We start from the raw sequence: 23,590 nt of genomic DNA on the forward strand, positions 1-23,590 counted from the left end.
CAGGCTAGCGACAATCTGCTTGTCGCTAGCCGTCTGTTTAACTGAGGTATGTCAATCAGCCTCCTCAGCATTGCCGCCTCCATGAGAAGCCACGACCCAGGATCGCGGCTTGGCTTCCGATTGGAGGAAGCTAGCAGAGGAGGGGAGCGGTGGCGGGAGCCTGTCATGGAGGCGGCAATGCACTCCTCTGCCTGATATAACAATACTTGTTAATCACACCCCTATAACTTCAGTTCCCAAAGCACGGTGCTTAGGGGTAATATTTAATTCCTCTTTCTCTTTTATTCCTCATGTACAAAACTCCACAATCTCTCCCCCCTGTACACCTCCTCGCTAGTTTTCAGATACCAACCCAACCGCAATCTCAGATCTGCACATGACTCTTGTTATTCTCTAGAATCACCTCCTTGCAATCACGTATACAAGGTTTCTCACATGCTTTACCCCTCCTCTGGAATCCCCTAACACAACACATCACAACACTCTCCAAACTTTGCAATCTTTAAACACTCCCTCAAAACTCACTTTTGAGGACAAGCATACACTTTACCTTTACCTTAGCCCATTGCTCCTTTGACCACTTGTAGTACTTCTTACTAGATAACCTAAATACACACTGCCTCTAGGTATGATTATTGAATTCTACCCCACCTCTTGTTCCCCACCCCTATTCCTTTAGATCAGGGGTAGGGAACCTTTTTGGCCGAAAGAGCCATAAACTCGACATATTTTAAAATGAAATTCTGTGAGAGCCATACAATATGTTTAAAACTAAATACAAGGTAATGTGTACATTTTATGCAAAACAAACACTTTTAAAGTACAATAAGTGTCTGCATTCTTTAATAACATTGTTATGCAGTTGCTAATGGTTAGCAACTGCATAACATTATTAACCACTTTGAAACCCTTGCTACGCTTATCTACTCCCCACAGAACTTTACCTGGGGCTCAGGGGAGTAGATAGGCGTACTTGTGGTAAACAGTGTGCTGTATGCCCAATAAGCTATCTGATTATGTATATAGGGTATCATTTTAACCGTGACAAGTGAGAGAATAGATTTTGTGGTGTTTGACAACTGAGGGATAAGTCATGTGATTTTTTTTACCGGAAAACTGAATGAAAAGCAATAAAACTGTTATTTTCATGTACTCTATACCCCCAAATAAATACTTGTAAAAACAACAAAAGTGACAGCATTAAAAAGAGAATACATAGTTACCCTAGGGACTTAGCTTTTAAAATATGTATGCCATGAGAGTGTATTACTGTTAATCATGAAGAAAAGGGCTTTTAATTACTGATAGAGTACAATGAGAAAACAAAAAACACAAACCAGAAACTAATATATTTTCGCCATACATTGTACTAGGAACATTATTTAAATGTTGAGATAACCAGGACAAATGAGCAAATACAATGTGTGGGTTTTACCTATGGTAACTTTGTTTATTTGAAAACTATAGTGGATGGAAATGGAGAAATAGTGTATTTTTTCTTTTTTTCTCATTTTTCCCTTTAAAATGCACAGATAATAACATAATTACTAAAAGCAAATATCACCCTCACAAAGCATAATTTGTGGCAAAAAAAACAAGATATAGATCATTTACATCTGATGAGTAGCAATAAAGTTATTGGTGAATGAATGGGAGGAGCGCTAAAATGTGAAAATTGCTCTGGTTTTTAAGCAAAAAACCCTGTGGTGCTGAAGTGGTTAAAAAAAATTCAGATACAGACAGATACAGATACAGACAGTGGCAGACGATTTCCCCACAAATGCAATCTCGTTGGCAGACAATTTCCCCACAAGTGCAATCTCATTGGCAGACTATTTCCCCACAAGTGCAATCTCATTGGCAGACTATTTCCCCACAAGTGCAATCTCATTGGCAGACTATTTCCCCACAAGTGCAATCTCATTGGCAGACAATTTCCCCACAAATGCAATCTCATTGGCAGACGATTTCCGCACAAATGCAATCTCATTGGCAGACTATTTCCCCACAAGTGCAATCTCATTGGCAGACGATTTCCCCACAAGTGCAATCTCATTGGCAGACAATTTCCCCACAAATGCAATCTCATTGGCAGACGATTTCCCCACAAATGCAATCTCATTGGCAGACAATTTACCCGCAAATGCAATCTCATTGGCAAACTATTTCCCCACAAATACAATCTCATTGGCAGATGCAATCTCATTGGCAGACGATTTCCCCACAAATGCAATCTCATTGGCAGACAATTTCCCCACAAGTGCAATCTCATTGGCAGACTATTTCCCCACAAGTGCAATCTCATTGGCAGACTATTTCCCCACAAGTGCAATCTCATTGGCAGACGATTTCCCCACAAGTGCAATCTCATTGGCAGACTATTTCCCCACAAGTGCAATCTCATTGGCAGACAATTTCCCCACAAATGCAATCTCATTGGCAGACAATTTCCCCACAAGTGCAATCTCATTGGCAGACTATTTCCCCACAAGTGCAATCTCATTGGCAGACTATTTCCCCACAAGTGCAATCTCATTGGCAGACGATTTCCCCACAAGTGCAATCTCATTGGCAGACTATTTCCCCACAAGTGCAATCTCATTGGCAGACAATTTCCCCACAAATGCAATCTCATTGGCAGACGATTTCCGCACAAATGCAATCTCATTGGCAGACTATTTCCCCACAAGTGCAATCTCATTGGCAGACGATTTCCCCACAAGTGCAATCTCATTGGCAGACAATTTCCCCACAAATGCAATCTCATTGGCAGACGATTTCCCCACAAATGCAATCTCATTGGCAGACAATTTACCCGCAAATGCAATCTCATTGGCAAACTATTTCCCCACAAATGCAATCTCATTGGCAGATGCAATCTCATTGGCAGACGATTTCCCCACAAATGCAATCTCATTGGCAGATGCAATCTCATTGGCAGGCGATTTCCCCACAAATGCAATCTCATTGGCAGACTATTTCCCCACAAATGCAATCTCATTGGCAGACTATTTCCCCACAAATGCAATCTCATTGGCAGACAATTTCCCTACAAATGCAATCTCATTGGCAGACAATTTCCCCACAAATGCAATCTCATTGGCAGACGATTTCCGCACAAATGCATTCTCATTGGCAGACTATTTCCCCACAAATGCAATCTCATTGGCAGATGCAATCTCATTGGCAGGTGATTTCCCCACAAATGCAATCTCATTGGCAGACTATTTCCCCACAAATGCAATCTCATTGGCAGACAATTTCCCTACAAATGCAATCTCATTGGCAGACCATTTCCCCACAAATGCCTATCACATTGGCAGACGATTTCCCCACAAATGAACTTACCAGACTGGAGTGACCTCCTGGACCTGGAGTGACGGCAGCGGCTCCTACGGCGGCGGCTCCTGCGGCAGCGGCGGCGGCGGCTGCTGCTGCTGCTGGCTTGTGCACTAGTGCGCCCCGGAGCAGTAGCTATGGGTGCGGCTGCCTCCGGGTCGCACGTCGTCAGGTCGGCTCCTCCCCCCGCCAAGCTGCCTCAGTTCCCTCTGGCTGCGCCGATGTGTCACATGTAACGTGTGACATCACTTTCACAGGCAGCGCCAGCATCAATCTGGGTCGGGCAGAAAAGGCATTCTGGCGCAGGAGGCGGTGCCGATGAAAGAGGCACACATAAGTACAAAGACCCGGCATGGAGGAGGGGGGCGGGGCCGCGGCGCAGATTACGGCGGGGCAGATTAGTAAACACAGGCTCTCTGGCCGCTCTGTCACACGTCTTTTAGCGAGCCAGAGAGCCATACGCAGGCATGAAAAGAGCCATATATGGCTCGCGAGCCATAGGTTCCCGACCCCTGCTTTAGATAGTAAGCTCGCAAGCTCACCCTTTTGTGTATTGGAATTTGTTACACATTTCATTCATCATGTTACTTTTGTCACTGTAATTACCAAATCTGTATTTTGCATGTTGGTCTGTATTATTATGTTACCCCATGTTTGTTTTTTACTTTGTGCAGTGCCACAGAATATGTTGGTGCTTTATAAATCAATAATAATAAAAAAGGAGATTGTTTCCCCTATGGCCATCCCCAATAAAATATTGATAGAACAAGGAAGATTATCCATTTGTCTGGGTCAACTGGATGTTAATTAACAAAGCTACACTTCAATTCATGCAACCAAGCAGTCTAATACCAGCTACACTGTCTTCCTAGTTATTCCCAATAAAACCACAGTATTTGTCTCTCCTCTACACGCCTTGTCTCCGATCATCTCATCCCAACTGCAAGCCACTTTGTCATTATAAAAATTACAGAGCTGGCAGTTGTGCCATTAGATGTCCTTGCTTCATAACCAGTGCCGGCGCTACCATTAAGGCAAAGGAGGCAGCTGCCTCAGGGCCCCAGAGCTTGTAGGGACCCCCAGTGGCTACAAGAGGAAAAAAAAATTTGAAAATCGGCCTTATAGTTTTTGAGAAAATCGATTTTAAAGTTTCAAAGGAAAAAAACAACACACATTTAAAAACCTGTCGACTTTAACGGTTAATAGCAAATCCACCTTAAATGCTAGAAACCCTAAATTTGCAGGATATGTTAAGGAGATCATTAGGAATAAGAGGAAAAAACAATTTTTCAAAAAGACCTTATAGTTTTTGAGAAAATCGATTTTAAAGTTTAGAAGGAAAAAAGTATACTTTTAAATGCGGTAAATGTCACTTTTAGTAGCAAACCTAACGGTAGTGTAATTTTACATGCATCAAACGAAAGCGCAGTAAATTTCCTGACGGGGTTTCCAGGGGGTCTATACACAGCCGCAGCGCTTTGGCCAGGGATCGCTATACAGCCGCAATATGGCTGCATGAAGATCCCTGGCATTTTTTCCTATTTTTCCAATTTTTTTTTTATGTTTAGAGTGCGGGAATTTTAAAAAAAATTATGTGGGGTCCCCCCTCCTGAAACTTTTTAACCTCTTGTCCCCCATGCAGGCTGGGATAGCCAGAATGTGGAGCTCCGACCGATTGGGACTTCACACCATGACTATACCAGCTGCAAAAAAGGTCGCCTAATGCCGATTTTTGTTCCGGGGTATATGTTGGGGGCCCCCCCAGGTTTATTTTGCCCTGGGGCCCCATTGTTGCTTAAACCGGCCCTGTTCATAACAATACTGAGAATAACTTGTTACTGTTCCTGGACGACACTACGTTATTTTGGTTTCATGTTCCTACTGTATGACAATGTACTCTTTCTTTTTGTACTGTTGTTGGACCACTCAGCTGCCAATCAACCACTCTTCTGTCAACTACCAAAGTAAGTATTCTAGGACAATAAGCACTCAACTGTATGAACATTTGGCTTCCTGTTCAAATGAAATATTACAACACATCTCGACAAAATCCTTCTTTACAAATGTTGGTCATTTTAGTCATTCAACTTGCGATCTGAAGCTAATATAAGAGCTTGAATGTTCATTTTTTATTTTTTAAATAAAATAAGGGACTTGACATAAAGGATAAAAGGGATACTGAAACAGCATGGGAATTATTTTTTTTATTAAACACAAACTAAATTAATAAAGTCATGTATTTACCTGTGCATAGGCATTGGAAAATAATATGCTATGAGAAGCAAACTGGTCAATGTTGGGAGACTTGACTATATCATCGCCATAACAGCCCAGACTTGTTCGAAGATCATCAACAATGATCAGGAGAACATTCTTACCACCTGTTTAGAAATAAGAATACATTTTCTATTAAAGCGGTATAAAACCCTGACATAATATTCAATAAAACATGTTTTCCTACTTTTTATATGCCATATGGTTACCATATTTGCTTTTGTGCATAAGTATTAGTATTCATTTAGAAATGATACGTTCCCAAGTACACTTTTTTTTCTCTGAAAGCTGACTTTGCATTTTATTTATAACTGCTTTATTCATGTTCTAACAAGCAGAAATGCTTTCTAAATTGTCTGACTTTGTTCAGGGGACCCGGCAGTGTCAGAGAAGTGTTTATTTACATTCCTCATTTGATACAATTAAACACAAGATAACATTATCTACAGCTCTGGATGCGTCCAGCTTTGCTGGCAGGAAAGCTTCTAATGCTGGGTACACAAGTTGCGATTTCCCGCTTGATCTGCGGGATCGATCGATTATTTCCGACATGTTCGATCGATACAGCTGTCAATTTTGCATATTTAACATGCAAAATCGACGGCTGTATCGATCAAAACCCGATTGAACGTCGGAAATAATCAATAGATCCTGATCGATCCCGCAAATCGAGCGGGAAATCGCAACATGTGTACCCAGCATAAGTCCTGTGTGTAACGCTTTGAATGCTGTTCTAGTAAAAAAAAAATGCTGGTTGTATATAATATGCTGTAAATCTATAAGTGCAAAGAAGAAATGCTGGGTTTCATTCCGCTTTAAGAATTTTAGTAGATTGCCATTGAATAGTTTTATCCCTCACTGGTCATTCCAATAGCTAAATTCTCAAGCTCAACTTTTTTTTGTACGTTTTTAGAATTATTTCAGTGAAATACAATACTGAGCAGTGTGCGTTCCCATAATGCTACACGTTACAATGCAATGCTAACGTCACACTTTGAACTTTGCATAGGGCTTGATTCACAAAAGCGTGACAACTGATAGCACGGCAGCGCTATGCAGTTACCACGAGATCCGACATGCGCAAAGGTTTGCGCGCGTAAAGGCTCACGCCCACGTGCTAAACGAAGGTGAACGCTCACAAACTCTTATTTAGCACGTGGGCGTAAGCCATTACGTGCGCAAACGTTCGCCTAAAGCCCCTAGACTTTTGATTGCAGTGTGGTAAGCTGCATTATAATGATTTTATAACGCAGCATCGCAACAACCTACTGTGAACCCAGCCTCAATGTTATTCAATGAAATACCCACTCCTGCTTTTCCTCTGGGCACCACAGACAAAATTCCTCTGCAAAAATGATGCCAGTGGACACCTGATTCATACAGATTAAAAAAATAAATAAAAATAGTTTATCCTACATAACTGATAGCACAAAGACGAGCAACATGCGTCCTTATGCTTCCTGGAGGAAACTTATCAAGCGTAGCCACACTAGAACCTACTACGCAACACAGCATCTGCTTTGTGATTCATGTACTCATGACTGTTGACTATGTTTAATTGGCAAAGATTTACAACAGATGGCAATTAAGATAGAAATAGAAACAAGAATAAGAAATAAGGGCACTTTTTATTTCCATACAGTTTGTGGCTGGGGATAAAAGTTTTTTTTTTGTTTGTTTCTACTTCCTCGTTGTTAAGTTTACAAAAAAAGTGGATATTTTAAAGTGTACCTGAGGTGACATGTGACCAGGGTTGCCAAGCATCCGTAAAAAGACAGACTGTCAGTAAAAAAGCTCTTTAAAAAACTGCTGTCCGTAGTGCCCGTATTTCCTGAGCACTCGTCCATCCAAATACACATAGATTCCTTTAATCTTTTGCGCATGCGTCATGCACGCTCTATTCCCCCCTCTCTCAGCCTTCCTCCTCCGAGTCCCGTCCAATGACAGATTGCCTTTTTGTTGAGGGGCGCCTCTGCTGCTGCTCTGCTGCTCAATAAGAGAGAGGCAGCTAGAAGTGATGCAGGCAGCCCGGCCCAGCCAGTCACGAGAAGGAGAAGAGGTCACGGAGAGGAGGCAGTGACTGTAGTGAGTCTGTTTAGCATCCTCTTCCCACCGACCATGCATCTAATAAGTGAGACACAGCGGTGCCTGGCTCTTCTACTCAACACATATGCTATTGCTCCGTTATTGCCTGATGAAGCGGGATCAAACCTGCGAAACGCGTTGCATATTTGGAGTTCATAAATAAAATATATTGACTGTCTTTACTACAGTCGTTGTGTGTCTACTTGGAGGAGGTAAGTCCACCACTACCTCCTCTATTTACCAAGAATTTGGTTTTTAAGCTCATTTAGCTTCCTTTTATCCTTTTGGCGCCTCTGTTCTCCTGCATAATCTAATAAGTGAGCCTCTTGTTTATGTTTATCTTCCTAGCGCCTCTCTCCAGTCACTCAGAAAGAGAGAGAGGCATCCCTAGCACTGTTGCTGGCAGCTCCGTCCGCATCAAAGTCAGAGTGGAATGAGTAAGTTTTCTGGGCAGCAGCAGACGGTGACCTGGCTCTCCCTCTCCCTCAAGTTGTAACAATAAATCTCCCAGGCATCGGCAGCACATGTCCTGTAGTGAAGTCAGGCAGTCTCCCACATAGAAGACATGCTGGGAAATGACTGCTCTGCAGGAGGGGAGATCACAGCAGACTGTGTACACTAGCACGACACAGTCAGCAGCTGCAGAAGCCAGCAAGTGAGTCAGACTGTCACAGTCTGTGTGACAGTGAGTGGAATATGTCACAGGGAATCTCCAGCGCTTAGAATGTCTGTATAAAGAAGGTCAAATGTGTAGCGACTTGAAAAAAAGTCACATACTTTCACATAGAGAGGGAATGCAATCCTATAAAACCTTCCCTGTCCTCTCTCGGTAGAGTTGTTCCAGCGTTGTACCGAACTCAAATTTGCCACCTCTGGAAGCCTTCCTGTCCTCAAGTGCTTCAGAAGACAGGCAGTTCTGTACCATGCGATCGCACACTTGTGCATGTGCAGTACGAAGCTGCTCGTCTTTGTAAGTACTCGGGTACAGGAAGGCTTCCAGGGGTGGCAAATTTGAATTAGGTACAGCGCTGGAACAATTCCACCGAGAGAGGACATGGTAGGTTCTATAGCAAGGGTGCCCACACTCCACCCCCCCCCCCCCGACCATTCTCAGCATAGTTGGCAGCACAACATGGTCGGAGAATCCTTCACCCCCCTCCCCCCCCCCCCCCCCACACACACACAGATAAGTCACAAAATCCCCTTCCCCCTCCCAAACACCACCACAAAAAATAGGCTCAGTCAAGAAATCCATCCCCCCCCAGCACCAAAATATATGCCCACCTTGCCTCCATTCAATCCCCTTTCAGTGCAGCAGCGAACCTCCAGCCTCTGTTCAGTCTCCTCTCCCGAGTCCCCACAAGATGGGAAACCACTCTGATTAAAGACGCGCAGGACCTGGGGGAGGCGTGGCCAGTGGCTTTGCATCATCATTCACAGAGCCTGGAAGGGGAGGAGATGCTAACCATTTGCTCCTCTCCCATTCAGCCGCGCCTCTCCTATTGCATTCTCAAAGCCGCGGCTGTTAAGCAGGATATTCTGACAGCCGCGGCTACAGCAAAAGTTTGACAGCCGCGATGACGAGGCAGCTAATTTTGAGAAGGCGGTCGCGATCTACTGGTAGATTGCGATCAACCTATTGGGCACCCCTGTTCTATAGGATCCAGAGCCTTCCCTCTACATAAGGTAGTATATAACTTTTTTTTTTTTTAAGATACCAGAGGTGAATAGATAGTGTTCTTTTACTTACCTGTGGCTTCTTCCAGCCCCCATAGGTTTGTTGGTCCCTCGCAGTCCTTATGGTCCTCTTCATTGATCCACTGTTTGACGCGATACAGAATCCAGACGGCTTGGTTGGTTTCCTCTTTATGGCTGGCAGCCATGACTGCACTATGACTATGGTAATAATTAGATTGTGAGCGCTTCTGAGGACAATCAGTGACATGACTATGTACTCTGTAAAGTGCTTCAGAAGATGTCAGTGCTATATAAACACTTAAAAAATAATGCCCAGTGCTAAGCCCCACCCACAACTCTACTTAAAAGTGTGATTTTGACTCCGCCCCTAACTCGACCCCCTGCCCGTCCAAAATTTGAGGCGTCCTGCTTTTTTGGGCCTTTTGTCCGGCAAAAATTAGAAATTAGGTTGGCAACCCTGCATGTGACATGATGAAATAAAACATGTATATACAGTATACAGTGACAAACGTTAAAGAGTAACGGTCAGGCTGCAAAAGCTAATTTAAACCTCTATTCTCCTGTGTTAAACAGTTTAGAAGGAAGCCAAAAAGGCAACACTGAAGATAAAAATCTCTCTTTCATTTGATGTGTGCTTATCAGCAAAGCTGTTAGACCCAAGCTCTTAAGAAGCCGCATACCATACTGCAAAGCATTCTGGGGCCCTCCCCTCGGCTGCTATTGATAAGTTACAGGGCTCGTGTTACAAAAGCAGCAGCTCACAACATTGAAAAAACTCCCGGCAGAGTACACTGCAGGAGTCCGCTATTGTTCCTAGCCACATGGCTAATTAATATTCACTGCACAGTACTGTTATTCAGTACGAGCTTTTCTGTGAGTGGAATCATCAGGAAGCAGGCAGGACATGACGACACATTTGGCTTCATAGGAGACAGACAAACATGGAACCTGCCATGAGCTGTCAGGAGCATCATTCTCTGCAAATACTATATAAAGATTCTGTGAAATCCAAACGTGGACAGTGAAATGCATATGTAATGTAAGTACAGCCAATATTTAGCTACGGATATTTGTGTTTATTTTCTCTGAGACCTTATACCCAACAGCTCCTCTTTAATAACCATGCTGTTTTACTTGTTTTATTTTTCTGTCTGAAAGAGTTCATTTATAGGCATGAAAGTGACAGCTTCAGTCTTGTTCGTACTTTTTTGGGAATATAGTAAACTTCACTGATAAGCAAATTACAGCCATAAACATTTTCTCGCAGAATACAACTTCTGAGGGCAGGGAGAGATAAAATACATCAACTATTGACCTTTTTCTAACTCTGGGACACTTAATAGGCTGCCACTGATTAGAGACAGTAACACATTAAAGAGAACCCGAGGTGGGTTCTAACAATGCTATCTGCACACAGAGGCTGGGTCTGCATATACTGCCCAGCCTCTGGTGCTATCCCGATCCCCCTAAAGCCCCCTCTGCGCTCTGCTATGCCCCCATAAATCACCCAGCCGTGCTGTCGACACACAACGTGTCGCAGCCGGCTGTTTACTTCTGTAAGTGTCAGTCTCGGCGCTCCCCCGCCTCCTCCATAGCTCCGGTCCTGCCCGCGTCCATTCCCGCTGATTGGAGGGAAGGGATGCAGGCAGGGACCGGAGCTATGGAGGAGGCGGGGGATATCTATCTATCTACCTATATCTCTCTCTCTCTATATATCTATATCTATCCCTCTCTGTGTGTATGTATGTATGTATGTATGTGTGTATATATATATATATATATATATATATATATATATATATATATATATATATATATATATATATATATATATATATATATATATATATATATAATATATATATATATAGATAGATAGATAGATAGATAGATAGATAGAGAGAGAGAGAGAGAGAGAGAGAGAGAGAGATATTGAGAGAGAGAGAGAGAGAGAGAGAGAGAGAGGAGAGAGAGAGAGAGATATTGATAGAGAGAGAGAGAGAGAGAGAGAGAGAGAGAGATATTGATAGAGAGAGAGAGAGAGAGAGAGAGAGAGATATTGATAGAGAGAGAGAGAGAGAGAGAGAGAGAGAGAGAGAGAGAGAGAGAGAGAGAGAGAGAGAGAGAGAGAGAGAGAGAGAGAGAGAGAGAGAGGGTTTATAAAATGGGGTCATTTGTGGGGTTCCTATACTGCCCTGGCATTTTAGGGCCCTAAACCGTGGAGGAGTAGGCTTGAAACAAATGTCGCAAAATGACCTGTGAAATCCTAAAGGTACTCATTGGACTTTGGGCCCCTTAAGCGCAGTTAGGGTGCAAAAAAGTGCCAAACAGAAGTAGTATAATGTGTTTGTGGTGTATTTTTACATATATCCAGGCTGGGTGGGAGAAATATCTCTGTAAATGACACATTTTTGATTTATTTTTTTTACACACAATTGTCCATTTACAGAGAGATTTCTCCCACCCAGCATGGGTATGTGTACAAATACACCCCAAAACACATTATACTACTTCTCCCGAGTACGGCGATACCACATGTGACACTTTTGCAGCCTAGGTGTGCTAAGGGGCCCAACGTCCTATTCACAGGTCATTTTGAGGCATTTGTTTTCTAGACTACTCCTCACGGTTTAGGGCCTTCTAAAATGCCAGGGCAGTATAGGAACCCCACAAGTGACCACATTTTAGAAAGAAGACACCCCAAGGTATTCCGTTAGGTGTATGGTGAGTTCATAGAAGATTTTATTTTTTGTCACAAGTTAGTGAAAATGACACTTTGTGAAAAAAACAATAAAAAAAATCAATTTCCGCTAACTTTTGACAAAAATAAAATCTTCTTTGAACTCATCATACACCTAACAGAATACCTTGGGGTGTCTTTCTAAAATGGGGTCACTTGTGTGGTTCCTATACTGCCTTGGCATTTTTACGGGCCCAAAACCGTGATTAGTCTGGAAACCAAATGTCTCAAAATGACTGTTGAGGGTATAAGCATCTGCAAATTTTGATGACAGGTGGTCTATGAGGGGGCAAATTTTGTGGAACCGGTCATAAGCAGGGTGGCCTCTTAGATGACAGGTTGTATTGGGCCTGATCTGATGGACTGATAGATAGGAGTGCTGGGGGGGGGGGGGTGACAGAGTGATTGATGGGTGTCTCAGGGGTCGTTAGGGGGAAAATAGATGCAAGCAATGCACTGGGGAGGTGATCGGAAGGGGGGTCTGAGGGGGATCTGAGGGTTTGGCCGAGTGATCAGGAGCCCACACGGGGCAAATGAGGACCTGATCTGATGGGTAGGTGTGCTAGGGGTGACAGGAGGTGATTGATGGGTGTCTCAAGTGTGATTAGAGGGGGAATAGATGCAAGCAATGCACTGGCGAGGTGATCAAGGCTGGGGTCTGAGGGCGTTCTGAGGGTGTGGGCGAGTGATTGGGTGCCCTAGGGGCAGATAGGGGTCTAATCTGATGGGTAGCAGAGACAGGTGGTGACAGGGGGTGATTGATGGGTGATTAGATGGCAGAACAGATGTAAACAATGCACTTTGGAGTGATCTGAGGGTAGGTCTGGGGCAATCTGATGTGTGGGAGGGTGATCAGATGCCATAAGAGGCAGGTTAGGGTCTAATCTGATAAGTGGCAGTGACAGGTGGTGAATGATGGGTGAATGACAGGTGATTACAGGGGAGAATAGATGTATACAGTACACATGGGGGGGGTCTTGGGGGTCTGAGGTCGTTCTGAGGGTGTGGGAGGGTGAATGGGTGCCCTAGGGGCAGATAGGGGTCTGATCTGATGGGTAGCAGTGACAAGTGGTGACAGGGGGTGATTGATGGGTGATTGATGGGTGATCAGTGGGTTATTACAGGGAAGAACAGATGTAAATAATGCACTGGCAAATTGATAAAGGGGGTCTGAGGGCAATCTGAGCGTGTGGGCGGGTGATTGGGTGCCCGCAAGGGGCAGATTAGGGTCTAATCTGATGGGTAACAGTGACAGGTGGTGATAGGGTGTGATTGATGGGTAATTAGTGGGTGTTTAGAGGAGAGAACAGATGTAAACAATGCACTTGGGAGGTGATCTGACGTCGGATTTGCGGGCGATCTGATGGTGTGGGTGATCAGATTGCCCGCAAGGGGCCGGTTAGGGGCTGATTGATGGGTGGCAGTGACAGCGGGTGATTGATGAGTAACTGACAGGTGATTGACAGGTGATCAGTGGGTTATTATAGGGGGGGATAGAGGCATACAGTACACAGGGGGGGGGGGGGGGTCTGGGGAGAATCTGAGGGGTGGGTGATCAGGAGGGAGCAGGGGGCAGTTTAGGGCATAAAAAAAATTAGCGTTGACAGAGATAGTGACAGGGAGTGATTGATGGGTGATTAGGGGGGTGATTGGGTGCAAACAGTGGTCTGGGGGGTGGGCAATCAGAGGGAAGGGGGGGGGGAAAGATCAGTGTGCTTGGGTGCTGACTAGGGTGGCTGCAGCCTGCCCTGGTGGTCCCTCGGAAACTGGGACCACCAGGGCAGGAGGCAGCCCGTATAGCAGGTTTTGTACACATTACAAAGCCTATTATACATTTAGTTACCGGCGATCGGGCAGCTAGTAACCCGCCGGCGCTTCCGAACGGCCGGCGGGTTACAGCGCGGGGGTGGTGGAGCCTGTCGCCGGCGGCTGATCGCGTCACAAATGACGCGATCGTCGCATAACCACGCCCGCCGCCGCCCCCGCCGATGGGCGTATTGCGGTCGCTTAGGCCCAGTCTTTGCCGCCACCCATCGGCTGGGGGCGGTCCTCAAGTGGTTAATGCCATTAACATGGACACCCTCCCCAAAATACTTTATGTAATGCAGGCGATTCCAATTAAACTTCCCATGAAGGGCTTGATTCACAAAGCCGTGCAAACTGTTTAGCACGGGTGTGCTAAACAGTTAGCACGTGAAGTGCCGTTCGCGGACAAAGTGCCGTGATTTGCGCGATCGCACTTTGTCCGTGAACGGCACTTCACGTGCTAACTGTTTAGCACACCCGTGCTAAACAGTTTGCACGGCTTTGTGAATCAAGCCCGAAATGTTTAAATAGAATACAGTCACATTTACTAAAATTCATGTGGCACAATAGACCCCATAGAACCAAGTTTAGGCTCCTCACACGACCTAAATCAGAGGGTGGAATGGGCCTTCCAGACATCAAAATATACTACCAAGCCATTATACTCACCCATATACTCAATTGGTTTCAAGACAGATCCGATAAGCAGTGGATTGATCTAGAGGCCTCTTTATCTATTCTCGACCCCAGAACTCTGATCTGGTTACCCCCTGAGCAGAAACCTGGTGCTGACGATGTAGCCTTTTGGGCCCAAATTGTACTCACTACATGGAGCTCCCTCAGCAGCAGGTTGAGCCCATCCACTCCATGTAGCCCACTTACCTCTTTACTTGACAATCCAAGTTTTGCTTCAGGCGTTCATGCTCACTCTATCTTAGGCTGGTCACGGAACTTCTGGCCACAGGTCCGATATATTACTAATGGGGAAAGCTTTTTGCACGTGACCTAATTGGTAATCCTGAAAATAGACGGGAGCTAGGTTGGCTGCTTTGGAGCCAGCTTGTTTGGTTTCATAAAACCATAAACACCAGATCCCTCATCCACAGACCACTCGCGGAATTTGAGTGTATGTGCTCCTCCTCTTCCTTGCTCCCCCACAAAGTCTCGTTATTGTATTCATTCTTTGTACGTGACTCCAGTAAAAGATTTATTAAAGCTTACCAATACCTGGGACAAGGAACTTGGGACTCCCCTCATAGCTGAGCAATGGGAAAAGATTTTTACGCTTATCCATAAAACCTCTGTTTCCACCCTTCATTAAGAGAGAAACTATAAAGTTTTTTCTAGATGGTACCGTACTCCAGCGCAAGTTGCTAAATATAACTTAGATACTCTGCCCACCTGCTGGAGATGCACACAGGCATATGGATCTTTCCTCCATATTTGTTTGGAATGTCCCCTTATCCAACCCTTTTGGGCCAAAGTTTTCTAGATCCATAAACACCTTTACTGCAGTGATCTCCAACTATCACCCTCCACGGCTCTATTAACTTTACTACCTGGGAGAATGTCTGCTATTAAAAAATCCCTCACTACCCAGCTAATGATATCGGCCAGGTTACTTATATCCCACCACTGGGAATCCACTGCCACAGAGGTCCCCAACCTGGGGGCTGCGGCCCCCTGGTGGTCCGTGGGCAGATTCCTGGGGGGCCACGGCGGATCTGGCCTTTCTCCCTCTCCCCCCCGGCCGCCGCTCCTGTTAACTTATGAGCGGGCAGCCGCTTCCTTCCTTATATTCCCCAAAGCCCCTCTCCGCTTTGCAGCATTTCTTATTACAGCAGCGCTTCCTGTGCGGCTGCTGTAAGGAGAGGAGGTGGGGCAGCGGTTCCCATGGTAACGGCGATCGCCACTACAGGAAGCCGCTGCCCTGCTTCCTTCCCTTCCTTACAGCAGCCGCGCAGGAAGCGCTGCTGTAACGAGGAGAGGAGCTATGGGGAATATAAGGAAGGAAGCGACTGCCCACTCATAAGGTAACAGGAGCGGCAGCCGCAGGGGGGTGGGGTTTGGCGGGAGAGGGCACCTCTCCTAGCTACACTGGGGCAGCTATACTGCGGTAACTACTGGCTACACTGGGCCAACTGTACTAGCTATACTGGGCCAACTGTACTTGCTATACTGGGCCAACTGTACTTGCTATACTGGGCCAACTGTACTAGCTATACTGGGCTAACTGTACTTGCTATACTGGGCTAACTGTACTTGCTATACTGGGCTAACTGTACTTGCTATACTGGGCTTGCTATACTGGGCTAACTGTACTAGCTATACTGGGCTAACTGTACTAGCTATACTGGGGTAACTGTACTAGCTATACTGGGCTAACTGTACTAGCTATACTGGGGTAACTATACTACCTAACAAACTATACTGGGGCAACTATAGTCCTTATACAGGGGCAACTGTGTTAGCTACCTATACTGGGGGCAACTATACCTAGATACCTATGTACCTATATACTACACTTAAAATAGGGGAAAAAAGGGGGGCTGCCGCGGAGAACATTTTGGTCGGGATAGTGGGCCCCGGGCTCAAAAAGGTTGGGGACCCCTGCACTACCATACCTAACATGACACAACTTTTCAAAGAAATTAACCTCATCATGAGAATGGAGGACCTTCACTGATACTAGATGTCGATATTTCCTTAGTACAAATGTATCTTCACAAATGATTGTACTGTATTTCAACAACTTGGCAGGACTCTTTGTCATTGCTGTTCTGTCATTACTGTTCTGTTTGATTTCTTTTTCTTGTATTGTTAAAAATCTTAATAAAAAAATATTTTACAAAGGAATTATGGCTATAGCAGGCACAGGGAGTAACTTCAGCGCCGTCAGAAGACTGAGCTGAAGTTACGTTTAAAAAAATAATTCGGCTTCAAGCAATTGCTGGAAGCTGAATTATTTCATTCCCCACTATCCATGGCTGCATGGAGGGGGAATAGTATTTAATACGGCCGGGACTTGTGGCAGCAGCAGGATAAGCCATATACTGGCTGAATCCTGCGCCCAAGACTCCAGCGCCGTTATCTCTCGTACGCCTCAAAAAAGCACTATTAGGGCCCATTCACACTTAAAAGTAGCTACCATTTTGCACAAGTAATTTTACCACAATTAGCGTGGTAAAATCACTGTACACTCGTGATTCAGTGTGATCGCGATCAGCGATTTTATAAGCACTGTATCAAGATCGCTCCTAAATCACGGCAAAATGCTGCAGGGAACTCGTCTTGCGATTGCCGCTAATCGCAACAAAACTGTGATTGGCAGCAATTGCAGCAGTAAGATCACTGCCACAGGTTAACATCGCCTGCTAATCGCAAAAAAGTGAGAACGGGCCCTTAGTGTGTCTGAGCCCCAAGTCCTCTCAGGCGTTGTAACTTTTTCTTCAACACCTGGACCAGTAAATTGTTACAAACTCCGAAACTCCTACCTGTCAGATTCTTTTCAAAACACTATGAAATGACCATTTTAAAGGCACATAAAAACAAAGTATCAAGCTGAAATAACGTCTACCACTAATACTAGAAATTGCAATAGTGGAAAATGAAAACACTGCTTATGTTTACAAATGACCTATTTTCCTTTTCCTCGCACATAGAGATGGCCAGCCCAGCATACAACCCGCTAATGCGCTTTTTGGCCACAAGGTGGCAGTGTAAGTATAAAGAAAAAAATCATGGAACTAGTGCTTGCATATTTAATATAACTATGGATAAAGCACTCAAACAACATCGTGTAATAGTCAGCTAGTAATAGCTACAACATTGCATTGCATGCATTTGTAACAGAACCTGAGGCATATCCACGTCTTCCTTCAGATCCGAAACCAGGATGAGCAGAGCGAGTAGAGACGAGCTGCACAAGCAGGAGAAGGAAGGGGGAGCAGGCTGGGGGTTTCATGCTAGTGGAAACACATGAGCGGATCCAGCATCTGCTGCTTGTCTGCCTCTCATAAGCAGAGATCCCCCAGGAGCAGAGAGTTCACTGATCTCAGCAGAGTTCAGCACAGTGCTTCCTCCTAGTTCTCATCTCTCCTCTGATTGGCTGTTCAGCTGGAGCATGCCTGCAAATTGTACAGGAAGCTGTGGTTGGTCTGCTATTGCTAGACAGAAAGAGGCACTGTAGTGACATAGTAGACTACAACAATTTTTTACAGGCAGGGAACACACTTGTCTTTCAGTTTTCTGTGCGCGTTTCTGCGTACGTTTTCTGCACACCAAGTGTGTTTCTGTTTAGAAAAGCGCGCACGTTTTTCACAGCAATGTAATGTAATTAATACATAAAACTGACAACATTTGCAGAATCATGATGCAGAATGTCAGTTTTTTTTCTGCGTGTGAAAAACACATTAAGTGTGAACTAGCCCATTGATTAACATGAGTTCTCAGGTTTGATGTGCAGAAAACGCATACGAAAACAGTCAGGCGTGTTCCCTACCTCAGGATTCTCACTTTTAGGCCTCTTTCACACCAAGACGTTGCGTTTTAGGGGACGTTAAGGTCGCATAACGTGCCCTTAACGCAACGCATAGTGGTGTTGGAGGTGGACGCCAGAGTGAGCCGCGTTGTGCGGCTGTTGGTGCGCCTTTTTTGTCTCATACCTTGCGGGGACCACGTGATCGGAACACTCCGCATCACGTGATCCCGCCAGCCAATCAGCAGCCGCTCCAAGAAGAAAACACAGCAGAAGTGATGGGAAGTCCGTCTCTTTTCATTGAATCGATTCATTGAAAAGAGCCAGACTTTCTATCTCTACTGTTCAGAATCGATTCACAGCAGCAGGACTGAACCTAGTGATGGGAAGTCCGACTCTTTTCAATGAATCGATTCTGAACAGAAGAGATAGGAAGTCCGGCTCTTTTCAATGAATCAATTCAATGAATCCAGCCGAACTTCCCATCACTACACTGCAGTTCAGTGAATATTAATTAGCCATGTGGCTAACAATAGCAGACTCTCCCCTCCTCCTCTCCTCAAAAAAAACCACAATATTGAGCATGTGCAAACAGTCTAAAACGCACAGCATGCTGCACTTTTAAATAAACGTGCTGCGTTACAATGTAACGCAACATGGGCACTGTGAACAGCCCATTGATTTTTCATGTGTGCCCATTTCATTTTTCACTGCGAGTTGGGGTGCGTTACAGGCTGCATTAACGTGCGCCTGTAACGTCTTACTGTGAAAGCAGCCTTTATGGTACTCTTTCCTGGTTTCACGTTTCAGCATAAGAAACCATTCTTATATCTGTATATTGCTGTCTATTGGTATGCAACCATGCCCTCCCAGTTATGCTAAGCCTAGGCCCTAGGCTGATTAGCTATGAAGAATGCTCCCAGAGCATTCTGGGAGACCAGGCATTATTTTCTTTGGCTTGGGTTCGGAATTCTCAGAAACAGAGTTGCACCTGCCAGGACTAAGGTGTCATCCACCTGTGATATATTTTGGAATGTGAATTTGGGTGAGGAAAGATTTTATAATGGGCAAACACTATTGAATTTATAAAATGAATACTGTATTGTAAAAAAAAAAATAAAAAAAAAATTTAAAGCAATTTTATTCATAACGATATTTTAACTACAGTTCCTTTTGAATGCCTATCTTAAGTTGCCAGCTAATAGTCCAATTTTATTGAACGATCGACCTTCCAATCCAATAAAACAGAGCACAGAAAAACTTAAGACACTTGCAAAAATGGAGGGACACGTGCTGCCTTGTGCTCCATATCTGAAACGATAGGCTAAAGGTGGCCACACACCATACAATTTTTTAAATATCTGTTACATTTTAAGAATTGCAATTACTGGTTGTAACATTTCAAAAATATGACCAATGTACCACACACCTATGTTAATTTTTTTCCTCAATTTATGATAAAAATGATTGGAAACTCAGAGAAAATTGCTAGGGTGTGTATATTAATAAATTAACAATCCAACACACCATACAATCTTTAGTAGAAATTGAAGAGAAATATCTGGATCGATTGAAATCGAAAGAAACGGGAAATCCGATCGGATTTTATAGTCGAATGAAAAAAAAGCTTTCGATTTTTTCAAGAGATACGATCGTTTTTATTGAATTACTGTAAAATCGGATCATTTTATTGTATCATGTGTGGCCACCTTTAGGCCAACCTGTCCAAAGATCAAGTGTGTGTACAGCTACCGCATGACATTGTTCAGTGAGCAAATGAGAAACAAACAAACAAAGAGCAATGAACAAGCAACATTGTTGTCTTTTGTTTCCATCTCCAGGCTTAAGGTGGCCACACACGATACAATTTTTTAAATATCTGTTCAATTTAAGAATTGCAATCAATTTTTCTGACTGATTGTAACATTTCAAAAATATGACCAATGTACCACACACACACATACGTTAAATTTTTCCCAATTATGACAATTATTGGAAAGTGACAAAATTCCTAGGGTGTGTATATTAATACATTGACAATCTAACACACATCATACAATCTTTAGAAAGGTTGAAGAAAATATCTGGCATTCTGGATTGATAAAGATCAAAGAAAACGGGAAACACGATTGGATTTTTCAGTCACATGAAAAAAAGCTTGCGATTTTTTAAGGAGAGCCGATCGTTTTTATCGAATTGCCGTAAAATTTGATCATTTTATTGTATCGTGTGTGGCCACCTTTAGACAGTTTTTCATCCCCCATCCCATCAGCCCTCTTGTTCTCTCCACAATACAGCGCCCACTGCACAGTTGTAGGGCGACAGAAACGGAACTTGTGCAGGAACCTTTATTCATGAAGGACCACTATCGCAAAAAATGTCAAATTTAAAGTCCATGTAAACATATACCAATAAGATGTATATTCCCCACAGATTAAAATGTGCTATTACTTACTTTTCTCCTGTTGCTGTCACTTACAGTAGGTTGTAGAAATCTGAACCAACCGACAGGTTTTGGACTAGCCCATCTCCTCATGGGGGATTCTCAGCATGTCCTTTATTATTTATAAGGACACTCCCTAAAAAGAATTTAAACAAATATGCTGGCCAGCATCCCTGCTTGCTGCACACTTTTTTGGCAGGTGGATGGAGCAACTGTCATTCAGCTAAGTGCTTTTGAAAATAAAGAAAACCCTGAGAATCCCCCATGAGGAGATGAGCTGGTCCAAAACCTGTCGGTGCTGTCAGATTTCTACTACCTACTGTAAGTGACAGAAAAGGAGAAAAGTAATTTACAGCTAATTTTAATCATTTGTATATGTTTGCTTGTACTTTAAATTTTACGATATTCGCGATAGTGGTCCTTCATAAAGGGGCAAACTACCTGCTCACCAGGAAAAGTGGCATTCATTTTTTTTCAACATATTTTTTTGTACTCCACATTCCTGAAAGTGGCAAATAGCCGACAACCCGACCACTTCTCCAACACTGGCAATCCAGCGCAGGAGACTTGGGTGCAGCCGGCGCTACCATAGTTCGTAATAGCAATTACGGCTATAGCGGCACACAGTGAGTAACTTCGGAGCCGTCAGAAGATAGAGCTGAAGTTACTTTTAAAACACTGTAATTAGGCCTAGTGATGCTCATCCGGAATCCGGATATCCGACCATTTTTACGCTATCCGGATCAGATTCCGGATCCCGGATAGCTATAGAAATCCGCACAGCTATCTGCGGACAGTTTGATGCATGACCCGGATATCCGAATCCGAAATACTGTAACTAAGGTGATGACGTCCTGGAGCCAATCAGAGGGCTCCCAGCAGAAGCCCTAGCAACCAATCACAGAAAGGAACACTGGCCAGCCCCACTGTATAAAAAGGAGGGCTGCCATGATGAGGCAGATCGTTCTGGCTTGCTGAATGCTTCCTGAGAGACATGCTGCAGTGCTGGTGGCCTAGCGAGGGCTGCCTGTATACAGTTATAAACCTAAAGCTGTTCATTGATTAACCCCCTCACTACTCTATAGTAATCGTTATTTAGCTTGATTGATTATCTCATAGTGTGACAGTTAGCGTGTGTGCTGCACAGCTGCAGTGCTGTTGCTGGGCCAAGGGCTTTACACAGTGATAAGCTCAGTTATTAACCCCTTCACTATCACTACACTATTGTTAATTCATTAATGTGTTAGTGTGCACTAGTGTCTTCTCCTCTGCTGTCTGACTGTCACTTGGCACGTGTCTCTTCGCACGTGGCACGTGTCACTTGGCACGTGGCACATGACACGTGCCACTTGGAAAGTGCCACGTGACAAGTGCCACGTCCGGCAGGTTCCTGGAATACGTTACACCTGCTGCTGCATTGCCCTTCTCCTACTGCCTGTGCAGCTCCCACCGCCAGGCCAGGGTGCCACAGGCCACTGATACCACCTATATTTAATCCAAAACACAATTGCTGCATAATTTTTTGGAGGTGTCTTGGCTGAAAACTGTCATGTCTCAGTTGTGCGGTTGGACTTTGGACACAATGTTGGCTGCACGACTGATGACTGGAACCTAGGCCTGATGTTAATTGACAGCCACATCATCCCCACATCATCAATTAGTGTTCCCCTTTGCAAAATAATGATGATACATGCCTCATTTACCCTAAAAACACCTTTTAAAGCTATTTAAAGGGCACTTCCGGTTTTTCTATCCAGATATCCGAATAGCCCGGATATCCGCGGATAATGCAACCGGGTATCGGCGGTCACGCGGATATCTAAAAGGCTGGATTCGGATATCCGAACCGGATCCAGATATCTAGGTATCCAGATCCGGATCAATTCGGATTTTAACCCTCCTGGCGGTATAAAAAAATCTGCCAGGAGGGAGCGCAGCAGTTTTTTTTAATTTTTTTTTTCCTATATCATGTAGCGAGCCCAGGGCTCGCTACATGATAGCCGCTGCTCAGCGGCATCCCCCCGCCCTCTTCGATCGCCTTCGGCGATCTCCGATTACGGGATTTCCTGGAGAGCTTCCCCCGTCATGGCGACGGGGCGGGATGACGTCACCGACGTCACTGACGTCGGGACGTCATTGGGAGTCCCGGGCCACCCCTCGGCGCTGCCTGGCACTGATTGGCCAGGCAGCGCACGGGGTCTGGGGGGCCGTGCGGCGCGACTGATAGCGGCGATCGTGAGCGGGGCGGCGGCGATCAGTGTGCTGGCGCAGCTAGCAAAGTGCTAGCTGCGTCCAGCAAAAAAAAATTAAACAAATCGGCCCAGCAGGGCCTGAGCGGCACCCTCCGGCGGCTTACCCCGAACTACGTTCGGGGTTACCGCCAAGGAGGTTAAAAAGCACTATCCGAGCAACACTGATTAGGCCGCCAGCAATAGCTGGAAACCGAATTACATCATTCCCCACCATCCACGTGGACCTAGAGGGGGAATAGTAATTAATGCCGCCGGGAGTTGTGCAGGAGCAGGATAAGCCATATATCGGCTGTATCCTGCACCCAAGTCTCCCGGCAGCGAATCCTCTCGTACGCCCACTTCTGGCCAGATTGCAACTAGTACAGAGATTGCCACTTTCCTGCTATATATTCATATCTTACAGCCAAACACCATATTTATGAAGCGGATATCAGGCTTCAGTTGATATGTGCAACCTGGGCAGCATGGCACAGGAC

The 23,590-nt window shown here is 44.7% G+C and overlaps 1 protein-coding gene across 2 annotated transcripts in view; it reads right to left on the bottom strand.

The window, feature by feature from the left end:
* Positions 1-18,016, bottom strand: part of IDS (iduronate 2-sulfatase) — a 36,546-nt gene extending 18,530 nt beyond the window's left edge. For both annotated transcript variants that reach the window (XM_068249586.1, XM_068249585.1), the window contains exons 1-2: positions 17,798-18,016; positions 5,584-5,720 (exon numbers count right to left, since the gene is read on the bottom strand). In XM_068249586.1, coding sequence (XP_068105687.1) covers positions 5,584-5,720; positions 17,798-17,906 — 246 coding nt within the window. In that variant the 5' untranslated portion in view covers positions 17,907-18,016. The remainder of the gene's footprint in view (positions 1-5,583; positions 5,721-17,797) is intronic.
* Positions 18,017-23,590: the final 5,574 nt, after the last annotated feature.

Source organism: Hyperolius riggenbachi, chromosome 8 (genome assembly GCF_040937935.1).
Source record: "Hyperolius riggenbachi isolate aHypRig1 chromosome 8, aHypRig1.pri, whole genome shotgun sequence".
Classification (NCBI taxonomy): Eukaryota; Metazoa; Chordata; class Amphibia; order Anura; family Hyperoliidae; genus Hyperolius; species Hyperolius riggenbachi.